We start from the raw sequence: 24042 nt of genomic DNA, 5'->3' as shown, positions 1-24042 counted from the left end.
AGAAAGAGGGCTCTTTAAAAATAAGGTATCTGTCTGTCACAAGATGTCCTAACTTGATAGCTGAGGACCAAACATAACTGCAAGGCACCTAGAGACAGTCTGCTGTGTTAGGTAGCTAACAAAATAAATAAATAAAAATTATACTTGGTGTGATTAGCATTTGTTATTATTTATTCATTACCTGCCCTTCACACTTAGGTTCCAGGGCGGGTTGCAACATTAAAACACAATATCAAAAAACACTTTAAACCAACTTAGAATCACAGAAATAAAGTGGGACACACACACACACACACACACACACACACACACACACCTCAAGTGTCAAAAGCAAGGGCATGGAGGTGTGTCTTCCTTCCTTCAGCATTCTCCAGAAATTATATAATGAATGTGATATTTCACACAAAGAATTCTGCTTGCAGAACATAGCTTCCTTTTCCTATTTCAAAAAGTATCATGTCATTTACATCTGGGTCCCAGCGTCACCTCAATTGTCTCCTTCCAAAGCTCAGCCATCAGTGCCCACTGGGAACTGACCATGGTCCTGATTTGCCTTGCTCGCCCAATTGCTACCATTTCCCCAGCAGGCCCCAAGCCCAGAATGACTGGCTGTCATCTATTTTATATGTGAATGGGTTGGGCAACTGAAAAGAAGCAGGCTTCTGTGCCCATTCCATCTAGTTTGGTCCTATTACACTTCAGCTTTTCTACCTTATTAGTCTACAGTCATTTCTGTCTCTCAGCCCCACTTCTATTTTCAAGTCTACCCAAAACGTCTGTCGTCATAAAGTCAGATTAGAGATAGGCCCACTTTGTGCACATATGCCTTAATCAAGTCAGAGAAGTGGGTATCCCATTCAAATACCAGGCTCCCTGCTTAGATGTGACCTTTGGGCCATGCCTATTACTATAGGGGAATTGAGTCACAGGAAACAGCAGAAATCTATCATGCTCCCCTCCTGCTGAGCACTTTGAATTATCTCTCCAATACATTTGTGTCCAAAATAGAATCCAGTGATACTACTTGTATTATTAAGTTTGAATGCTTTCAGTTCCTATGGAGAAGGACTGTAATCATGAGAGCAGAGACAAAGGATTGTTAAATGTTGAAGACCCCAAAGAGAAGACACTAAGAGCCATTTTCATGTGTGAATTTCCCCCCTCCTGCCATGGAGATTTAGCTGTACATGGCTTCAGCGCCTTCTATGTGGTAGCTCCCCTCCCCCTCCGATTGCGGAAGTTTCTCCTCATGGGATTGTGTCTCTTCCCCGTACTGGCATATTTTCACCAACAGCTAAATACAACATTCATTTGTTCAAGTCTCTGGGAAGGGTGATTGGCACAGAATTATTTATCTCTACTTGCTGGATTGGGCAAAAATTCAATAAACAAGCAAGTAGTTAGTTTGGGGCCAAATGGAAATTCAGATCTCCCAATAACTTTGTGAAAGTTTAAAAGCAGACATGGGGGTGGGCAGATGAGATTTGAGTCCTGATGCTTTGGGGTCTAACCCTTTTCCTTGCACCATTTCCCCCAATCAAAACATCCGCAGGAGAAGAAAAAGGAAAAACAGGTTCCTCATATCTTTTCTTTCCCATCTCCAGCAAGGTTATTAGCTTCATGTCATTTTGATCAGAGAAATGGCTATCTCCCAGTTTAGACACTCTGTTAGGTGTTTTGATCGACCTTCCAAAAAAAGAAAAAGAAAAAAGATACTGGGAGACCCAGTCATGGCTCACATCAAGTTAGGCCTTCCATTTCCCCCTAACAAAGCTTGTCTGGATGGTATTGCTCCATATCAGCCTTTGCCAACCAGATGGCTAGCAGGGACTCGTGGGAGTTGTAGTCCAAAACATCTAGAAGTCACTAGGTTGCTCTAAATCCTGGGAACATGGTAATAAATATAACCTCCTGCTTAGCAATCAATGCTGTCTCAGCACTGTATTACATAATGGATTGCTGGAAGACAAGCAGCCCCATGTAAATCAATAAAGAACTGTTAGGTCTTAGCGTTGTTTTGCTCAAGCTTCACTGAGAGGTGTGGAAGTTCAGAGTAGCCTTGATGGTTCTCCAAACAAGGCAGCATATCCTCAGGGTTCTTCTGACATCACTTGAGCAGCATGAGACGCAACTTACCCTACGGCTCAACTCCCCTCTGGCTAAATGTGATGTACCCTTCTACAGCCCCGCTATAGTGAATAATCCATAAGTGGCCGCATCAATATGTGAAGAAACTTGAACAATGTAAATATGAGAGAGACATTGAAAAGAAGAACAAAGGAACATCCTTAACTCCCAGATAACAATGCAAGAAATACTTGATGCAATAAAAAGCTCTAAAAATGGCAAGTCTCTAGGCCCGGATGGTTTCACGGCAAAATATTATAAGATATTAAATGAACAATTAGTGAACCCATTGAAAGATGTCATGAATGAAATACTGAACACAGGCGAAATCCCAGAAACATGGAAACAGGCCTATATAACAGTAATTCCAAAACAAGACACAGATTTGCTGCAATTTAAAAACTATAGGCCTATTTCCTAGTTAAATAATGATTACAAATTGTTTGCAAATATCCTAGCTAACAGATTAAAAAAAATATTAAATGAATATATACATCAAGATCAAGCCGGGTTCCTACCAGGAAGACAAATAAAGGAGAATATAAGGAATATTTTGAATATAATAGAATATTTGGAGGCTAAAAATGAAAAGAAAGTGGCAATGATGTTTATAGACGCTGAAAAAGCCTTCGATAATGTTTCTTGGAAGTTCATGATAAAGCTGTTAGAACAAATTAGAAGTGGTCCCAAGTTTTTAAAAGCAATAGCAGCAATCTATTCAGAGCAAAAAGCCAAACTAATTATAAATCAGGTGATAACGGATGACTGTAAGATCCAAAAAGGAACAAGACAAGGATGCCCATTATCACCATTATTGTTTATTCTGGTCTTGGAAGTACTTGCCAAAAACATAAGAGCAAATAAGGAGATTACAGGTGTAAAAGCTGGGAAAAGTGAATTCAAGTTAAAAGCATATGCAGATGACCTAGTGATAACAGTGGAAGAACCTAAAACTTCACTCCCTAAAGTAATAGAAAAAAATCAGAATTTGGGGGAAGTGGCAGGATTTAACGTAAATAGGAATAAAACTAAATTATTAGTTAAAAACATGAAGGAAGAAGAAAGAACCGAATTAGAACAAAATATTGAGATTGAAGTCCATTAAAAGGTTAAATATTTAGGGATTTGGTTAACATCAAGAAATATAAACCTATTTAAAAATAACTATGAAAAAATTTGGCTTGAGGTAAAAAGAAATTTAGAAATATGGAGCAGAATGAATCTCTCAATGTTAGGAAAAATATCAGCGATTAAAATGAATGTGTTGCCAAAAATGCTATTTCTTTTTCAATCAATACCAGTCATCCTGAAAGATGAATGTTTTAAAAAATGGCAGAAAGAGATTTTAAGATTTATCTGGGGGGGCAAAAGGCCAAGGATAAAACATAAAATACAGATGTAAAAGATAGAGGCGGGTTTGCCCTCCCAGACCTTAAATTGTATTACGAATCTGCTTGTTTGGTATGGATCAGGGACTGGATGAGATTGGACAAGCAAGAGGCACTAGAATTAGAAGGTCATGACAACAGATTTGGTTGGGATGCATATTTATGGTACGGGAAAGGGAAGATTCATAGAAGCTTTTACAACCATATAATCAGGAAATCATTAATGAGAGTATGGGAGAGATATAAAGACTTATTGGAACAAAAGACTCCGTGGTGGCTTTCAACACATGAAGCATTACTGCTCAAACCACTTGGAAAGAAAGGAAAATGGCTCACATATGCTGATTTATTAAAGGAACATGATGGAAAATGGAAATTAAGAGATTATGATGAGATCAAAGACCACTTTCAGAGTTGGTTGCATTATCGACAACTACATGAAACATATAAAGAAGACTGTAAGAAAGGATTTAGTTATACTAGATCTAGGTTTCAAACGGAAGTGATTGAAGGGAAAGTGAAACTACTGAAGGCCGCATATAGCATACTATTAGAATGGGAGACGAAAGATGAAGAGGTAAAATCAGTTATGATTAAATGGGCATAAGATGTAGGTCGCAACATCATGATGGAGGATTGGGTTAAATTATGGAAAACTGACTTAAAATTTACAGACTGTTCCCTATTGAAGGAGAATTACATGAAGATGATGTACAGATGGTACACAACACCAGTGCAGTTAGGGAAAATGTACAAAACTAGTTCAAACATATGTTGGAAGTGTAAGGAAAAGGAGGGAATATTTTATCATATGTGGTGGGATTGTAAGGTAATTAAAAATTTTTGGGAAATGATATACAATGAACTGAAGAAAATGTTCCATCTAACATTTGTTTAAAAACCCGAGGCATTTTTGTTGGGGATCGTAGGGAAAGACCTGCCAAAAAAGTTGAAAAACATCTTCATGTATGCGACAACGGCCGCGAGAGTTCTGATAGCACAAGGATGGAAGACTGAAGAAATCCCAACTAAAGAATTATGGCAAGAAAAATTGATGGATTATGCAGAACTGGCAAAATTGACTCATAAGCTACGGGACAAGGATAACTGTGACTTTAAGGATGAATGGGAACCTTTCACAAAGTATTTGAAGACGCAACAAAGCGAACTGGACTCCTTGGCAGGTTTTGAATAAACATCCACAATTTTTCTTTTTTACCGATAATAATTAGCTAAACAGTTGGAGGATCTATACAACTCTGTAACATGCAGAAAATAGCATTATTGGAGAAACCAAAGACTGGAACTGAGGGAAGTCGGGGGGTGGGTTTTGTGGGGGGAGGGGGGAGGAAAAATGGGGAGGGAATAAGGATATGTTTTTGGAAAATATGTTTTGTTATAACTTTGAATAAAAAAAAAAATTTAAAAAGAAAACTGGGGAAAAAAGAAAGGGATGGACAGAGCCAGACCAATAGTCCATCTATTTCTGTATTGTTTACACAGCCTGGCAGTGGCTCTCTGAGATTTCAGGCTGTGAGGCTTTCTCAGCTGTACCTGGTGACACCAGGGACTGAACCTGGGACTTTCTGGGTGCAAGGCAGGTGCTCACCCACTGAGCTAGAGCCCTTCCTTAAATACACAGGATATCGAATAAGGTTTGGATTAACTCCCTTTTGACAAATAGAAGGGATTAACTCCCTTTTGACAAATAGAAGGGAACTCAGGTAAAATCCATCTGAGATGCATCACTTTAGAGGACTCTAGGACCACCTAGAGTGGTGGCGCTGTGGGTTAAAGCCTCAGCGCCTAGGGCTTGCCGATCGAAAGGTCGGCGGTTCGAATCCCTGCGGCGGGGTGCGCTCCCGCTGCTCGGTCCCAGCGCCTGCCAACCTAGCAGTTCGAAAGCACCTCCGGGTGCAAGTAGATAAATAGGGACCGCTTACCAGCGGGAAGGTAAACGGCGTTTCCGTGTGCGGCTCTGGCTCTGGCTCTGGCCAGAGCAGCGATGTCACGCTGGCCACGTGACCCGGAAGTGTCTCCGGACAGCGCTGGCCCCTGGCCTCTTAAGTGAGATGGGCACACAACCCCAGAGTCTGTCAAGACTGGCCCGTACGGGCAGGGGTACCTTTACCTTTACCTTTAGGACCACCTGAAGAAGGACGCCTGCGTGACAGCCTAATATAATGCCTCCCCATTTGGGACCTTTAGCAGCATACATTATTGATCTGCTGTTGCATTGTTGAGCCCATGCCATTTTCTCTCCAGGATGGAATCCTTCCAGGATCCAAATGTCTCTCCTTCCTTCTCCATCAGCGCTGGGAGCTTTTCACATTGAGCAACCTTTGCAACCATACAGCTTGGCATAATGAGATGCGTTTTCTCCTCTTCCTCTGCCTACTGAGACTCCTGCTGAGGCAAGCAGAAGCTGATGCTACCTTAGCCTATTACTACTTTCCCAGATAAAGCACCTCCATACTGGGAGGGCTGCACCTGTTGAATTTTTGCCCGTCATCCTGCTGTTAAACAACCTCTTCTAGAAGAAAAGTCAGCAGCCCTATTTTGAATCTTTCATTTAATTGGCAACCTTCTGGTCTAAACATTTGGGCTTTTTTATAGCAACTAAGGAACTTTCTTTTAATTTTCTGAGATGATTTAATTTTTTTGACACCCATCTCCTTAAAGAGTACATAGCCAAGCATGTATGTAGCTCATACATTAAGATCATGGAAGGAAATTTTCCAGTCTCTTTTCTCCAAAAAGTCTCTGTGGAGGGTCAGCTCTGCCAGTTCTGTTCCTGTAATCTCTCCCTCCGTCCCAGACTTTTAACAGGCAAAAATTTAGCAGGTAAAGCGTTGTTCTAGAATAGGGATGAGGTGATATGAAAAGTCCAATGAACTGAACTTCTGCATTGCAAACAATAGTGCAGAAGCCCTCTGAGGAAAAGAACAGTTGGCAACACCTCTGCCCTTCACAAAGAACACGGTCCTCGGTTAAATCCACCCTAGTTTTAGGAAATATTTCAGGTCTACTTAAAACCTCATTTTCACCCAGGAAAAAAATAATATAAATGGCAAAAATTATTTGCTGTTTCAGGCTCTGTTGACATTACTGGCTTGAAGCACAGCTAGTTTGTTCATTATCTCAATTCAGAGCAAAGCTGGTTTGGGGGAAAAATGCATCAATGCACATTATTTCAGGGCAGATATGAATTGTGGCTAATATCTTGTGTACACTTCTTGGTAAACCCGTGATGGCAGCACACTGAATGCAGAGTAAACAGGTGTGTGTACACCCAATCACAGTCTTTTTCTTTTCTTTTTTTTACAGCTGACATAATGCTTGAGGGTAAGGAATACCATATGAATCTTCTCCAACCATTAAATATCGACCTTGAAAGACCCAGAAATATTTTCACATGCATGCATAGGCACAGGTGCACCTGACATTTCACCTGAAAGGCCAAGTCTCTGCGATTTCCCCTCAGCCTAAATGAGAGAAAGCATTTAGGCACAAAAATGAAATGGTTTTGCACATTTAAGACAGAAAAAAAACCTATTCCCAGAAAGTTTTCTCGTTCATTATTCTCTAAGATTTTCTCTCACACATCGAGTTTAACATGGAGGGCACTCAACTGCAAACATAATACTCTGGCAGAAGGTTTTAAGAGGGTTCACAGGTTTTGGTAAGACTTTCTGCCTTTTAGCTACAGAAATGGAATTTGCAAAAAGAAACAAATGCTGTACAGTTAAGCTCAGCAATTAATTCTCTGCTAGGAGCATATTCAGTTAAATAGATGCCCATCTTGCACTCACAGATTATCCCTGAAAAACAGATTCTCAACTCAGATTTTTTTTATCCTTATGGAATTAGTGACTCCCCCCCCCCCCAGCAAATCACTTTGGATTTGTGGAGTCTGACTACAGCCATTATTTCTTAGGAGGCAACAACTTCTGAATTCATTGCTGAGAACAATCAAGATTGTTATTCATAATAATATTAACCACTGGGGAAAAAACAGTGATACTATCATATAAATAATGAGATGTCACAAACAAATGAACCCAGTTACAATGCTTCCAGGGTATGTGAAACATAGGATGAGAAAAGATCAGATGGCTTGGTGTCACAGATGTTGATAATGTTGCAAAGCAAAATTGGGAGTGGGAGTGGATGGGAGACAGGAATGATGGAGGAACAGAGCAGGAGAAGGTATGTGTTATGTACTGAGTTGAATAGGATCCAAACTGCAGCAGTCTGATTGGTCCTAGAACAATAGGATCCAAAATGCAGCAGTCTGATTGGTCTTAGAACAATAGGATTCAGAATGCAGCAGTCTGATTGGTCCTAGAACAACAGGATCCAAAATGCAGCAGTCTGATTGGTCCTAGAACAACAGGATCCAAAATGCAGCAGTCTGATTGGTCCTAGAACAATGCAGCAGTATGACTGGTTGGCAGGAACCACCCAATCATGCTCCAGATAGAAGTGAATCCACAACCTGATTGGCTTACAGTAGAATTCCAGAATTAGCCAATCATGTGCAGCCCATTGTGTAAATAATGTATATAATACTTTGAGGGGACTTTCATTCATTCCTCCTCACCACTATGAGCTGAATAAAGAGCATGAAATCACTTTGTGACTCTGAGTATATTTCAGTATGACTGCACCTGTTCTCCTGCAGTGCATTCCTATACACATCGGATGCAAGTCCCACTCTATTCAGTGGAACTTATGCCCTAGTAAGTGTGTTTAGGATTGCAGCTACAGATGCAGAACTCAGATGCGGAACTTTTAAAGGTGTGTAGAAAAAGTTCAGATTGTAAACTGGCAACTCTATTCACAAACACTCTATCAAGCCTAGAAAGTTTTTCTACTGGATATAAAGAAGAAGAAGAAGAGTTTGGATTTGATATCCCGCCTTTCACTCCCTTTAAGGAGTCTCAAAGCAGCTAACATTCTCCTTTCCCTTCCTCCCCCACAACAAACACTCTGTGAGGTGAGTGGGGCTGAGAGACTTCAGAGAAGTGTGACTGGCCCAAGGTCACCCAGCAGCTGCATGTGGAGGAGCGGAGACGCGAACCCGGTTCCCCAGATTACAAGACTACCGCTCTTAACCACTACACCACACTGGCTCTCTTGGATATGAGGCAAAGTGATTCACAAGTCGTCGGACATTAGAAGCACTGGAAAGAACTGTGACCCAAGTGGACTGTCTCTAAAAGCCTTATTCCAGTTTAGAGAAAAATAAAATGAATTCATTATATCTGTACTTTTGTTTATGAAATACAAACTTCAGCTTTTCTCTTGAGAACCATGAGAACCATACACACAGAAATACAATTGCACTATGTGCCTCATTGCCTGGATGCCTACTTATTGCCTATTTATTGATCCTGGGATATCCACACATGAACCAATATAAAGAGTTGGATGCAAAGAGTGATTGAAGGCTAATTAAAGCTGTCAGTGTCAAAACATATATTACTGGCTCCATTCATGCCCATATCAGAATGAACGCACACCTACCAGTTTGGTTTTATCCATGGCTGACAGGACAGCAGTGTTGAGTTGCTCCAAGGCAGACAGGACATGCCTGTATTCTCCAAGGTAGTCCGAGAAATACTCTGCAGTAGGAGAAAAAGCTTGTGAAGATTTCAAAATGGCATGCCAGTTTTGTCCCACACCTGCTTTTTAAAGAAATGTTGCCTCTACTAATATTTACATCTGTGTTGTCATCGCTGGGGGGAGTGGCTAGTAGTATCATAGAGTACATAGGAACACAGGAAGCTGCCTTCTACTGAGCCAGACATCTAGCTCAGTATGGTCTACACGGACTGGCAGCAGCTTCCCACACATTCAGGGAGGCTGTCTCTCAGGTATATCTGGAGATGCTGTGGATTGAACCCGGGTCCCTCAGCATGCAAGGAAGATGCGCTACTGCTCAGCTACATCTCTCCCCCAAAGCACCATATTTTTCGCTCTATAAGACACACTTTTCCCCTCCTAAAAAGTAAAAGGAAATGTGTGCGCGTCTTTGGAAGTGAATGCAGGTGGGAGGCTCTGCTCATTGTTCCCTTTAAAGAGCGGCTTTTCCCCAAGGAGGGCGGCCCTTCTCCCTCGGGGAAAAGCCCCGAAGAGCCGCACACACACTCCACGCGCTCTTTAAAGGGAGCGCGGCTCTTGGGGGAGCCTTAGCCGTGTGCAGCCTCTCCTGGGCAAAGGGAGCCTTCATCCCCTGCCAGGGAGAGGCTGTGCACGGCTAAGCCGAAAGCCAGGACAGCCAGCGGGACCGCTGCTGGAATTCAGAATATTTTTTTCTTGTTTTCCTCTTCCAAAAACTAGGTGCGTCTCATGGTCTGGTGCATCTTTTAGAGCGAAAAATACGGTATCTCTTCTCTTCCCTGAAGTACGGAGTATTCTATCACCAGGAAACCTCCTTTTTGTCTAGTGCCCCATCTTGGGGGGTAGTCAGGGAATAAACTTCAACAGAGGAGCAAAAGCCACATGCTTTGTGGGCACTTACTGAATAACATGCCTAGAAGTACATTTTTCATAGCAAGGAAGTAAATGGCCTACTTACCGCAGAACTTCTCCGTCTCTAAATTGCTGCAAGAGACCGAGAGAAAAAAAGAAACTCAGATGAGATGATGGGTCTAAACCTTAGAAGAGAAACAGGTGCTGGAATCGGATGAAAGAGGAACCATATTTTCAGACAGCACTCTAAGCGAAGCCATGTCTCAGCTCACAACAGGGCGGCAGAGGAGGACCAAAGAGGCCACACTCTCCTCTCTGGCAGTTCGCACATTCAGATATTTGCACTAAACAGGTTGTTGCCTGCAACAGGACAGGGGTAAAAATGGGGGCAAAGCCACCCACACCCACTTTGGTCACACAGCAGTCCTCCACAACAGGACCGCTTTGTAAAGGGTAAGACTTCCAGCGCTCTCATATGCCAATGCAACGTGACCGATCTTTTCTCTCCCATCTGAGCTTCTGGCACCCATACATTTTACATTTTTCACAGCGCAGCTTTCAACCTTCTGTCTCAGTAATGACATTGTGCCACCTTTTCTTTTTAATGAAAATAGATGCCTCACTTAAGCCAGCTTTTTTTTTTAAGGAAAAGGGCGAAAAGGTACATTATAGAGGGATTTTATTGCACAGCCAGTGGCATAGTACTAATAACAATAATGATAAAAACCACTCCATGCAGCCCTTATGCGATATATACTGAAAATACATTGAGCACAGATGAAGGATGCAATTCTGAGCACTTCCAACTGGGAAGAAAAGCCACTTGAAATAATCTGCAGCATACATTTTAAGCAACGTCACAACACTTCAAGCAGTTGTGGCTCTCCCCCACACCCAAGAATCCTGGGAACTGTAGTTTGTTAAGGGTGCACAGAGTTGTTAAGAGCCCCCCCCCCCGTCCTCTCACAGAGCTACAGTTTCCAGAGTGGTGTAACAGTCAATCCATCTTCCCAGGGAATTCTAGCCTCCCCAATGTGTAGCCTCCCTTCAAACTAATAAGAGCACAGTGGTACCTTGGGTTACATACGCTTCAGGTTACAGAGGCTTCAGGTTTCAGACTCCGCTAACCCAGAAATAGTACCTCGGGTTAAGAACTTTGCTTCAGGATGAGAACAGAAATTGTGGTCCGGCAGCGCGGCAACAGCAGGAGGCCCCATTAGCTAAAGTGTGCTTCAGGTTAAGAACAGTTTCAGGTTAAGAATGGACCTCCGGAACGAATTAAGTAAACCCAAGATACCACTGTAAGTGCTCATTAAATAGCATAGCCTCCAAAATTCCTCAGATGCAAATAGGGACTATTTTATTTTATTTTATTAGTTGGTAGATTTTTAAAAAATACGCACTAATAAATAAATTATAGAAAGTGGCAAGAATAGATGTGGATGCAAGAAGCATTAAAAAAAAAATCAAGACTCCCTGCGCTCTGCTCTGCTCTCCCTTTCCTCCTACCCAGGGCAGCCCTGTCCTCTACCTGCCCCTCAGAGTCACATGGGTCTGGGCCTTGGCTGCAACAGCCTCTCCTCCACCTCACCTGCTCTCCAGCAGCTGCTCTGAGCTGCCCAAGAGAGGGAGGGAGGCTTGCAATGGTGGTCATGGAGAGACCGTGGAGAGGCAAAGGTATGCTCCCTTGCAGCAGCTGCAGCAGCCACATCTGCCATCACTGAGGGCAAGTGCTGGCTCATCCTCCTCCCCAAGCTTGGTGGTGGCAGCACTAGCAAAGGAAATAGGGACATTCCAGGATCAAATCAGAAGCTGGGGTGACTTTTGTAATTCCAGGACTGTCACTGGAAAATAGGGACACTTGGAGGGTATGAAATAGCCAATGTCACCCAATCTCCCTGCAAACAAATCAGAATGAGTGCAAGGATTTCTGCCTGCACAACAGAACTCCTCTCCCCCCACGTCTTCCTCCCCTAAATCTGTTCTTTGAGGTTCCCCAAACCCTCTGGTGCTGATTTGGGGAGGACACAGCATGTGCAGGGAAAGGAAGGGATAATTTATTACTATTTACTGGAGCAGGTTATTTACTTCCCCCACCATTTGCACTGCTGGAGCCATTCTTTGCCTAGACCATCCTATGCCTGTTGAAAACGTTGCACATTATTATTTAACCTTAGACTTTTGGCTTCCTCTTAAAATTGTGTCTGATGGCTGCCATCCAGTTAATAGTAAAACACCAGAACAATCCCCACATATAAAAACTGAACACTCCTGATAAGACCCACTTCCCTTAGGGAGCCAACTGCACTCGGCACTTATCTAGCCCTTTTCATCTTCTGAATTTGTAACAAACATTAACCAATTAATAATTAAAATGCTGAATTATTCAACGCACAGGCAAACCTTGAGAAAAACCAGGCAGAGGGGTCTTTGCCCAGGACTTAAAACAGAACAGAATCTAAACAGAAATATGGTTTTCACTTCATTTTGACTTTGTTCTCAGTACTAATACTAATTCTGTAACATGTTTAATGTAAAAAGTGGTTTACAGTTTGTTTTTTTAGAAGACACTATTCCTAGCACAGGACATAAGTACATCAGAAGAGTCATACCAGTTCAGGGGGGAAGTCCTATCTAGTCTAGCATCCTCTTCTCACAATGGCCACCCAGATGCCTGTTGAAAGTATGTGAGCAGGACATAAGTATTCTAATCAGGAAAACTAGTGTGATAAGTCCCATGCTTAAGTGCAGCCAATGTCATTGCATTATGCCCTTTGGAAGCTCAACACAAGCAGAACCAAAAAGATACCAGAACATTTGTGACATGAAAAGGTTCCAGGATTTCAGCAACACAGCATTTGACTATTCATGATCTACTATGGTAAGAGCAATCAACAAAATGCTGAGTATTATAATATCTATGGATCCAACTTTTAAATTACATTACATGTCTTATACTAGCAGAGTTTCAAGACATCGTATTCAGTCTTTAAATGACAGCTCACCTGGTGTTTCATAAGTGCTGGAAAGACGATGCCATAGCTAGAGATTGGCCAAGAGTGTGGGAGACTATGAAATTAGTCACATTAACAGTTCAATCCTGTGCATGTTGACTCAGGAGTAAGTCCCATTGTGCTCATTTGTGCCTACTCCCAGGTAAATATGCATAGGATTGCAGCAGTGGCAAAGTTTGGGTTTTGGAGGCACCCTGTGTGATACTACACTTTGCTCCTTCATCTCTTGTGCTCTGTTCTATAGCATTGTTGTGGCTCCTCCTGCATTGTGGCCGAACCAGTTGTGCGACCCTAAAATCGCCTCTGGATTGCAGCCTGTTTTAATGAGATCTACTTACAAGCCACGAAGGAGCAATCAGCCTCAATTGCTCAAATAATCTTTTATTAAAGAAATATAAACTGGTGGATACACTTCTCCTGTGGCCCTATTTGTTGTAAATGGTGTAAGGGAACTCCACTGCGAAAAGCGCCTGATATATGGTACTTGTGTGAAATCTGAGAAATTCAGTAAAACAAATAAAGCAAAACAAAATATTTAAAAGTTCTTCCAGGCCCAGATTGGCTTGCTAGAGGCATTTCATTTCTACAAAACCTGAAGGGGGGAGGAGAGACATTGCTGTACCTGTGTTCTTACTGCTATTCCCCTGCCAGCACCCTTGTTTTATGTGTTGCCTGCATACGATGGTTTTGCTGTTCCCTGCACTGCCTTTCATTATAACCATTCTATTGCTTTTTGTATTAATTGTTTCTCATTTTTATTTAGTTCGTTTTAAAATGTACAAACTGCCCTTTGTTCAAACATGGATTTCAGGGCAGTGTGGAAAACTTTAAAAAAATCTGCAGATACAGTTATGCAGCGTAACCAGCAACGCAATAAATTAAGGAAGAATGAAACCAATGCACTCAAAGAATACAGTGTTGGTACTAGTCATACTTTCCTTGAGAGGTGGGTCAGCACCAGCCTTCAGGAGGCCTTCAGTATGATGCCACAACCTGCTAATGAACATACACGCCAACGTGCCAACAGAGTATTCCCACCCACCACCATCTCTGCTGCTGCCGCCATGGAAGCAGGGAGGTATTTTAATGCAGGGCTCCTGTTAAAAGCTAACCTCCCATCCACTGTGGCTACCTGCCATCTTGCTTTCCCCGAAATGAAATACCCCTGCTTTGGATCTAGACTTCATAGGGCTAGGAGGGAGCAGTGGCACAGCTGAGTCAGGCCAGTAAAGGAGTCCTTCTGAGCCCCTTGGACACCTCAGCCAGTGAAGTGCCCGACCTGGCTTACTGCTAGCATGGTGGCTACAGGCAATCCACACTGAGGAATGTTCTAAACCCTTAATTGATGGGTTTTTTTAAAACTCTTGTTCTTCTCTACCTTGTAAACTTCAAGGCCAAAAGATGGGATATAAATATTTAAGTAAACAAACACAAGAGGCAGCCCCGAGTGTAACTGCAGGTATGTGTTCTGAGCTTTTGTGATCACAGTCTAAAAGCCACAAACACACACCAAAACCCTGGTGTGAATGAGTACTAAGTATATAGGACAAAATCCAACCATCTTCACCTCCCAGCAGGAGAATGGATACCCTCTCCTTTTATTATGGGTATTTCAATTAACTAATTGCCTTCGAAGCTACCATTTCAAGGTGATTTAAGATAATTAAAAACAGTTAAAAGCCCAAATACCGGTACATAAAATACATGCTTTTGATACCATCAACCATAGCATCCTTCTGGGCCACCTTGCTGGGATGGGACTTGAAACTCCGGGGAGAGGTTGTCCAGAATTTTGGGTCTGGTGTCACCAGTATGCAGATGACACCCAGCTCTATTTCTCCTTTCCATCTGGTTTTAAACACATTTTGTACATGTATATAGTTTTGATTCTCTTAATGTTTAATTGTTTTAATGGTTGTTGTTTTTCTATATTTTTAGCGATTCTTGTTTTTATCTGTAAGCCACCTTGAGTCCTGCAAGGGGAAAAGGTGGGGTATGAATAAAAAGAAGAAGAAGAAGAAGAAGAAGAAGAAGAAGAAGAAGAAGAAGAAGAAGTTGTTTGCACCAGCAGCTTTAACTTGCACCAGTAGCAAATTGGCAGACACTGTAAATCGCGCAAGCAAGGTATTATATAGTGGCTTGTCCTCACAAGCAACCTAGCCTCTGTGTTCATACACAGGAGATAAATCATGCTGGACCTGACCAAATCAATTTCCTTGCCCAATCTGATTGTGAAGATTGCCTCTCTTACAGTGTCAGCATCAGATAACTTATCCAGAAGAGATGCTTTTTATTCTCATTTGTGCAGCCCTTTCTTCACATCAGGCAAGGGCAGTGAAAAGTCACTCAGACATGTTAACGTTCCATTCTAGGAAATCAGCAGCCTGCCAGCTTGAGAAACTCATTAGGAATGATCTTCATTGCACAAATACAATTCCAAGCTCTCTTCTTCCTTGGATTTCCTTCGGCGACTCCCTCCGGAGCCAGCCATCTCACCACACCACCTCTATATTCTTCAGGCACCTTCAATTACCTTTCAGAGTACTGTACCTTTTGTTGCCTGAGATTAATCGAGGTTAATTTAATCACTTCAGGGAAATTGCTTCAGGCCTGGGTTGAGGCATCGTTAAGGGAAGTGAAGCCCCCCTAGTGCCCAAGGTGTGATATTTCAGAAGGTAAAGCGCATTATTCCCACGGCTCTTGGTGCCATTGACAGCAGGGGGTGGGGATAAAAAACCCAGCTCTCAAATATGCACGAAACATTGTGTGCTGTTTGTACCTCCCCATCTCCATGCTCTCAGAGGATGTACTGCAAGAGACGGCTGCTTCCACTTCCTAATCACTTACGAAAGAGCAGTCCTAGGTACTGTTATTCTGACTAAATTTAGATCTGTATTGTGACAGGTATTTCTCCTACCGCAACATTCTACTTCCCACCAGTTCCTCTGTCACTCTCTTTCTCTGCATACAGGGTGTCTTTTGCTTTCTCTGGGACCATGGCACTCCAGTGAAGAGGTCTATGAAATGTACAGGGTCCCATCCATGCCCCCTTCCAGGATATGCCATTCCATTCTGCCTCCCTGCTACTTTTGCAGCCTGCCCGTGCCCCTAGGCCCCTAGGCAGCATTCCTTAGCCACTAAACAGGCTTTGTTCTCATTAGGCTATTCCATGCCCCTCAGTCGTCTCCTCTCCCCCTCCCCCCCAATCCCCCAATTTTTAAAATTGTACTTTCACAGAACTGGGTTTTCCCCCAAGCTTGCTGATTCCTTCCTCTTGTGCGCAGATGGTGCTGTTTGGGCTACATAAGGATCCACACTCAGAGAACCGAGTTTGCTATTAGTATACAGTCGTACTTTGGTTGTCAAACGCCTTGGTACTCAGACGTTTTGGCTCCCGAACGCTGCAAACCCAGAAGTGAGTGTTCCGGTTTGTGAATGATTTTTGGAACATCCTGCTGGCTTCCACGGCTTCTAATTGAGTGCAGGAAGCTCCTGCAGCCAACTGGAAGCCACACTTTGGTTTTTGAACCGTTCCGGGAGTTGAACAGACTCCCAGAACAGATTAAGTTCAACAGCCAAAGTACCACTTTATAGGGTATGAGGACTATATTGTTGTACCGCTTCTCCTCTTGCCCCTCTGTCCTCCCCTCTTCTTTTCACAATGGGTGTTTGTTCAAGGACAATGAATAACCGAACCATACATCTTTAAGTTGTTCAGAGATCTGCACATCCCCATGCAGGGTGAATCTGCTATGAAATGGATGAAGCTTCAGCTTCAGGGTCCCTAATCCCAGAGAGTCCCCAGAAGCAATTTTAGTCCACATTGCTTTTTTTTTTTTAAGGGTCTGGTAGACCCTATTTGAGTGGCACGACTCAAATTAGTTGTTTTTTTTTTATTCTATATATCACAACAACCCCAGAGTTATAGATTCAGTAGCACAGATGGTATAGAGATATGGTGATCTGTCATGGAACAACCCTCTTGAAGAAGATAACAGTGGTTACCCAGACCTCGTTGCTGGTTGCGAAGGGGCCCCAAAATGTAGGTCCACCACTGTCCCCTTGAGCTTATTGCAGGCATCCCTTGAAAATTGGAAAGGGTTATGAAGAGTGATGTTATATGTAGGAAACCTGTCATGATGGAGTACATTATCTACATGGGGTATCTAGGAAGGAATAATTTCCTTTATATTTTGGAAACCACTGGAGAGCTCATTTTTGCCTAGTTAAACTGAACTTTTGAAGAATGCTTGCTATTTTGAGTGCTGAATTTCTAACAGGGGAATGGCCAGGCTTTATACCTACATGACCTCTGGCTTGAAAACCTTTTATGAATTAATCCCAAAAGACAAGATGTGCTACTCCTGACATGTGAGATAGGCACTCAGCACATGGCCGCAGGCACCCATTCAGGGATGCCACATCTAGGTGATAAATCAGTGCTAGGTTAAGGAATTAATCCATTCTGAAAGAAGAAAAAGAGGCCCTGGATCCCTCAGCCAGCAAATTTAAAAACATTTAAAAACTGCTTTTCTTTCAAATGTTCATATGCCACTTTCCCACTTAAAATTCTGTGCAGTGGCTTGCAAACAAACTGTAAACTTATACAAGCTGCAGATGGCAAGTGCCATCTTTTTAAAAAGGGCATTTCCCTCTATGCAGACTAGAATAAGGAATTCACTTTCTACCCTGATACTTGTTTGCAACACTTGCATCATGTAATGACAACATAGGCTTCCCCCATAGCTTTCCCCTCTCCTCATATGTAAATACATGCATTTAATTGTTTTAATCTACAACACATGCATTTAATTGTTTTCTTAATATTCCTTCAATTAGCAATTTATGTATTCATTTAAAAATTTATCTCCCACCCTGTGTCTGAAGGTCATGGGGCAGATTGCCACAATAAGCAGCGTTAAGTGGAATTCAACCCAGAAACACAATTTAAATAATAAAGAACACTGAAAAATAATCTACAGTATGCTATGGTTGTTCCACATATTCCAGTGGTGTCCCTTGGCAGAGGGGAGAGGGGGCATCTCAGTGGTAGGGCATCAGTTTTGCAAGTGGAAAGTCTTAGCTTCACTCATTGGATCTCCAGTTAGGATTGAAAATGACATTTCTGTGAAACTCTGTAGAGAGCTGCTGCCAGCCGCTATAGACAGTATTAATCTAGATGGATCAGTGGTGTGACTCAGAATAAGGCAACTTTTTACAATCACCGATTTTGAGGCAAAGCCCTGGTTATATTATGCTGTTGTGACGAAGGACCACTTCATTTCCCAGTGCTTATTTAAGAGAGAGCTACTCAGAAACCTTCCTAAGCTGAAAGCAGAAGATTCTCCTTCCCCAGTTTAAACTGCAAGCATTGGAGCTTGTACGCATTCATTACCGTCATCTATAAAGAGCCAGCAAAGCTCCTGCTCTGTGCAGCAGCAATCTCAACCCCAAGCCAGTTGACGCAAATGGGCTAATTCCTAATGTGTCTTGAACATGTGGAGGCCAGAATCAAGAGGCTCGTTCCTCTCAGGCTTCTGGGTGCAATAAACACCCAAAGGCAGAACTGGTTGCTGTTATATTACAGCAGCCAGTGAGACTCAGATCAAGAAGCTGAAGACAGATGGCTGCTTTAATGCTGAATGTGAGCACCTCCTTGTCCCCGAGACCACAAGGGTCAGAGACTTCCTGTTTACCAGCTTGCTAACAGCATACATTGAGAAGCATATGGATGAGAGAAGCACGGGTTGTCCTGCAGATGGGTTGCTTTGCTGCTAACCTCTGCATGACTCAGATTCTGGTGTTTTGCCTGCTGCAAACAACAGTATGGGATAGGCTTGCCATACATCAGGAAAATTCCTGACATGTCCTGGTTTCCAGGTGTAAAAATCAGTGGGGTTAGGGTGTCAGGAATTTTACTTTTTGAAATATGCCAATGCTAGCATGAGAGAAACTGCTTGGCAGATGATGAGATGATGGGAGGTGTGGGACACACGAATGCAGAGGTTAAAGCCCGCATGCACGTTTCTTTGTAGTTTTGTCAGGCAACAAAGGGTGGGGAGGGGAGCTGAAATTGGTTTAAGAAAAGCATCACTGCAGGATGGGAATGGCTGTAACATACAAAACTGGTGCGATAGGCATGGCCCCTAGCAATAGCAGATAAGCTCATGGAAACATGTAGAGTGGCTAGAGGTGAATCTACTAATCATATGTTTGAGACCAATTGGTTTGTTTTCATTTCTTCTGTTAACTCTCAGCCTGTTGGGTCTCCTATAGTACAATAATGTCTCATGCTGTATGACTGATGTAACTGACTTGTATGTAACTCCATATATTGGTGGTAGCTGCCCACCTATTTTGATTATATCTGTTCTATGTTGTATTTGTGCTTTAAAAAAATTTACAGTGCAAAAGAAAAAAGAAAAGCATTGCTGCTCCCGGTGTATATACTCATTCTATTTTTGCCCCTGGTTAACTGTAAGCTTTAAAAATAAATAAATGAAAAACCCATTTCACTAAAGACAACTTGCATCAGGGTGAGGCATTTAGGATGAGATGAGAGCCAAGGGGACCTCTGGGTACATTCAGTCTAATGCATTTTAATTCTTTTTCATCAGGGAATATAACCATTTAATGTCATTAATAAAGCATAGATAAAAATCTCAAAGGTAGAGCCAATAATTGTTGCTACTAACAATACAAACCATGGAAAGGAACAAAAAAAAGTAACAATTTAAAAAAAGGAATACAAAGTCCCATTCTTTCCCACAGGTTGAATTGTTTCTGGCAGGATTTGTGATAGTTTTGAGATTTTGAACACTGTTCTGACCCAATTCTCCAAGGTCACTTGGAACTTTTATTAAAAGAAACAAAAGAAAAATAAAATCTGACCCTGATTTGCTCCATCTGTCTTCCTTTCTCATTGAAACGTTTTATTTATATGGGCATGAAATTAGTTTGCCTGGCAAAGATAAACCTGAGACCAGGTATTCACACACTTAAATGAGCAACAAGAGCAGATGCTGAAATCAATTCTATGTTGCCAGTGGACAATTGTGGTCAGGACCCAAATCCTCCTGAGAGTTGAACCCTCAGGCTCATGAGTCCTTCATCTCAGATGCCACATGTTGGTGATCACTCAGGGTCAATTCACATGACTTGTCTTTTTTAATTATCTGCGGCAGTGGCACTTTTCAGTTATCCAGTTATCAGTTTAGCAGTACAGCCACAGTAAGCAATACACATGGATTTGCTTTGGGCATCCAAACACAACTGTAGCTTTTTTTTTTAAGGATCAAGCACCAAAAGCTGATCTGTGTTAAGATCAGTAAAATGATACCAGCCACAGCAAGCGCATGCTGTGGAATATCATACAGTCTAACCCCACAAACTGCATAGAGAATTTCCCTGTTAGATATAACATCCTATTTGCAAGGAGATGGTCAGGTATGATAATCATGTACATGTGCATTGCACCACATTCAGACAATTGTCCAAGCCATCAAAAAGACCAGGAAATTTCTAACTAACCACAGCTTCCCATTTTGTCCATACAGGGGGGTGATTAGCAGCTTTGGAACAAGACAGGATATTAATCCAGTTTGAAACTGTTTTAATATCCTGGTTGCTTCCAAAGCTGTTGACCACAGTTTCCCAGTTTGGACCAAATGGGAAATGAAAGTTAACTGTAGATGTCCTGATTTATTTACTGGCTCACATGAAGGGAGGACTGAAGCATTTCTAGCTGTTTTCCTTTGGCAAGTTTGTTTCTTGTCTGGATGCTGTCTATTCAAAATAAGCGAAGGGGCCAAGCTGAGACAATGCAGCAGAAAGGCCATCTATCTTACAGTGTAATTGAAGTTTCGCTGTGATGGACAAAACCGCACTGTAGGGCTTAAAAGCAAGCCAGCAAACAAACATCTTGCCTGCATATTTCATAGAGGGTTTACATGCCATTGAAATCTGCACTTGGACAAAAATAGCAAAGCAGATTTTGATCCATGCAATTCAAGCATACTGCTGTGAAGTTAACACACTATCTTAATTATGATCAGAGTCTGGACTATTTTTAAAACAGCTTTTAATTCCCAGGCTTACCAAGTTCCATCTTCAAGCTCCATGATGCTCCCATATCGACATAATGCATCCTTATGTAGCTCACAGACAAACTATTCTGCCGTCTCACTGGATGAAATAAATCCTTGATGATTCGGAGAATGACTGAAGGTCATCTAGCCAAGCCTTCCCAAACCTGGTGCCTTCCATATATATAGGACTACAACTTCATTAGTCTCAGATGTCAACTGGAGGGCACCAGGCTGAGGAAAATTGATTCAGACTAATCCCAAAACTTAAGGCAGGTTCTTCTACATATACCAGTCATTTTATACTTCAAAACTCAAAATACAGCAAGATGGAAAAGGACTAAACCAATTTAAGTAGAATGAAATCTCATGTGGCTCAGCTCATATGTAGCACTGAGCCAAACTGCTTTAGTGAAAACATGCCAGCATGCCAGTGCCTGGAGAGGGGATTGTGGCCACTTTGTTCCTCCTCTGGTCCTCCTGCTGCTGCAAGCTAAGCCATAGTTTAGTATGTCATCCAAACCCAGGCTCATGGCTAGTCTCCTCCTCTGTAAACAAGCCATGAGCTCAGCTTGAGATGGCCAATCAATAACGTAGCACACAGCAGTGCCGCAGCAACAGGCTGAGAAAAGGAGCTAAGCAGCCACAATTTCCTCTCCGGAAATTTGTGCATTCACACTAAGCCATGGTTTGTCTTGGCACTAAATGCAATCCAGGCCACAATAGGCAATACCATCTATCTAGTCATATTCTTGATCCTCTCATGGCATGCTTACATAGTCTGTATTGCCAAGAGAAAGCTTTAGGTTCCACATCAGTTAAGTCCAGTTTACTTAAGGGTACTTTCATGAGAACAAAACAAACTAGAGCAGGGTCTCAAACAAGGATCTTGCCCAGCCCTACCTTGAGATGCCAGGGACTGAATATGGGATTTTCTGTGTGCAAAGCAGATACTCTGCCTCTGAGCTACAGCAAATGTCTGCATTGTATATCTGACAACTCTAACAGAGAATATTATCTTTGTTACCTATGTAACGCACCCATTTGCTTTAAAAAAGGTAAAGGTAAAGGTACCCCTGCCCGTACGGGCCAGTCTTGACAGACTCTGGGGTTGTGCGCCCATCTCACTTAAGAGGCCAGGGGCCAGCGCTGTCCGGAGACACTTCCGGGTCACGTGGCCAGCGTGACAAAGCTGCATCTGGTGAGCCAGAGCCGCACACGGAAACGCCGTTTACCTTCCCGCTGGTAAGCGGTCCCTATTTATCTACTTGCACCCGGAGGTGCTTTCGAACTGCTAGGTTGGCAGGCGCTGGGACCGAGCAGCGGGAGCGCACCCCGCCGCAGGGATTCGAACCGCCGACCTTTCGATCGGCAAGTCCTAGGCGCTGAGGCTTTAACCCACAGCGCCACCTGCGTCCCCACCCATTTGCTTTAAGTGCATGCTAATCTGACATAGTGCAATGGGTGTTGGGAGGGGGAATTGACTCTGCTTGAAATCTCCTTGTTGTTAACATAACAGGCGCCTCCTTACCCTGACTGACGCCTGTCAATGCCACTGAACAACTCCCACAGTTCTTCAGAGTTGAGGATGCCATCGGCACAACAGTTCTTAAATTCTTCAAATGACAACTTCCCATCATCTACATTTGAATGAAAGAGAAGGAATAATTATACCTTTGCAGAGATGAGAGCAACATGAGTCTCTGTATGTTATTTTGTGTAATTCAGCAAGCTGTGAAACAGGAAGAGATTATGGTATAACACTGGAGCCAGGAATACATAGAAAAACAACAAGGAATCTTGTGGCGCCTTGAAGACTACCAGATATGCTACGACCATCTTTAGGAAGGGGCCACAAGATTCTTTGCTGTTGTGTGACAGACTAACAGGGCTACTCCTCTAGGAATTCATAGGTCTCTGCTGAGCAACATCAGCAGTGCTGAAGACACAGGTTTTCACTGAGATGGCAGAGGCTGATGCAGGTGAGATCCATGGGTTCCTGGCTGACATATCACACTGTTCATGCTTGGAGATCGCTCTCACTCACTTGGAGATCAGTGGCTATTAGTTAGGACCACCTCCTCCCATATGAACCTACCCGGACCCTGAGATCATCTTTTGAGGCCCTTCTTTGTGTGCCTCCTCCTCGAGAGGTCCATAGGGTAGCAACACAAGAACGGGCCTTCTCTGTGGTGGCTTCCCCGTCTGTGGAATGCTCTCCCCAGGGAAGTTCACCTGGCGCATTCATTATGCGCCTGACTTGATCTACATCCTATACCCTTTTTAAAATGCTGGCTCTTTGGGGATGGGGGGTTTATTGGGTTGTTATTTTTGTTTTGATTTTATGTATTTGATAATTTATGTGAATTGCCCTGAGACTTTCGGGTATAGGGTGGTATAGAAATAAAATAAATAAAATAAATAAAATGATGGCTCTGCTCTGCCTCCATGGCTGGAGGCAGTAATGATTCTGAATACCAGCTGCTGAAAACCACAGGAGGGGAGTGTGTTCTTGTATTCAGGTCTTGCTAGAGGGTTTACCACAGGAACTTGGGTAGCCAATGTGTGAACAGGATGCTGAACTAGATGGGTCACTGGCCTGATGCAGCAGGTATTACTTAAGTGCTTACGCTCCATTGAGCAGCTGCAGGACATGCAGACACTGAAAACCAAAGAGTTCTTCATGTTTACTGACCACCACTGCCAAGTTGCATCTTGGAGGAAGTCCAGGTGCTCTACTGAAGTAAGACTTATGATTCTGAACCTGCACAGAGGCTTCTAGCAGCACATGCAGGTATGAACCAATTCACAGTCTGTGCAGGATACTAGGGGCCTGTCTACATGCACATCATTGTCAGATCCATATTATCTCCTCCTTGGTCATATCTTGGCAGCGGTGGTTAGCCAATGCACAGACCTTCTGCTTCTTTTCAGCTTGCCGTTTCCTATGAA

General features: G+C 42.8%; 1 protein-coding gene across 1 annotated transcript in view; it reads right to left on the bottom strand.

Moving 5' to 3' along the window:
- Positions 1–24042, bottom strand: part of NECAB3 (N-terminal EF-hand calcium binding protein 3) — an 83212-nt gene that overhangs the window by 27593 nt on the left and 31577 nt on the right. The window contains exons 3-5 of the mRNA XM_079979793.1: positions 22622–22730; positions 10099–10124; positions 9045–9142 (exon numbers count right to left, since the gene is read on the bottom strand). Coding sequence (XP_079835919.1) covers positions 9045–9142; positions 10099–10124; positions 22622–22730 — 233 coding nt within the window. The remainder of the gene's footprint in view (positions 1–9044; positions 9143–10098; positions 10125–22621; positions 22731–24042) is intronic.

The sequence above is a fragment of the Podarcis cretensis genome (genome assembly GCF_951804945.1).
Source record: "Podarcis cretensis genome assembly, chromosome: 6".
Classification (NCBI taxonomy): domain Eukaryota; kingdom Metazoa; phylum Chordata; class Lepidosauria; order Squamata; family Lacertidae; genus Podarcis; species Podarcis cretensis.
Note: the sequence above shows the minus strand (reverse complement) of the source record. Positions and strands in the feature narration are given on the sequence as shown.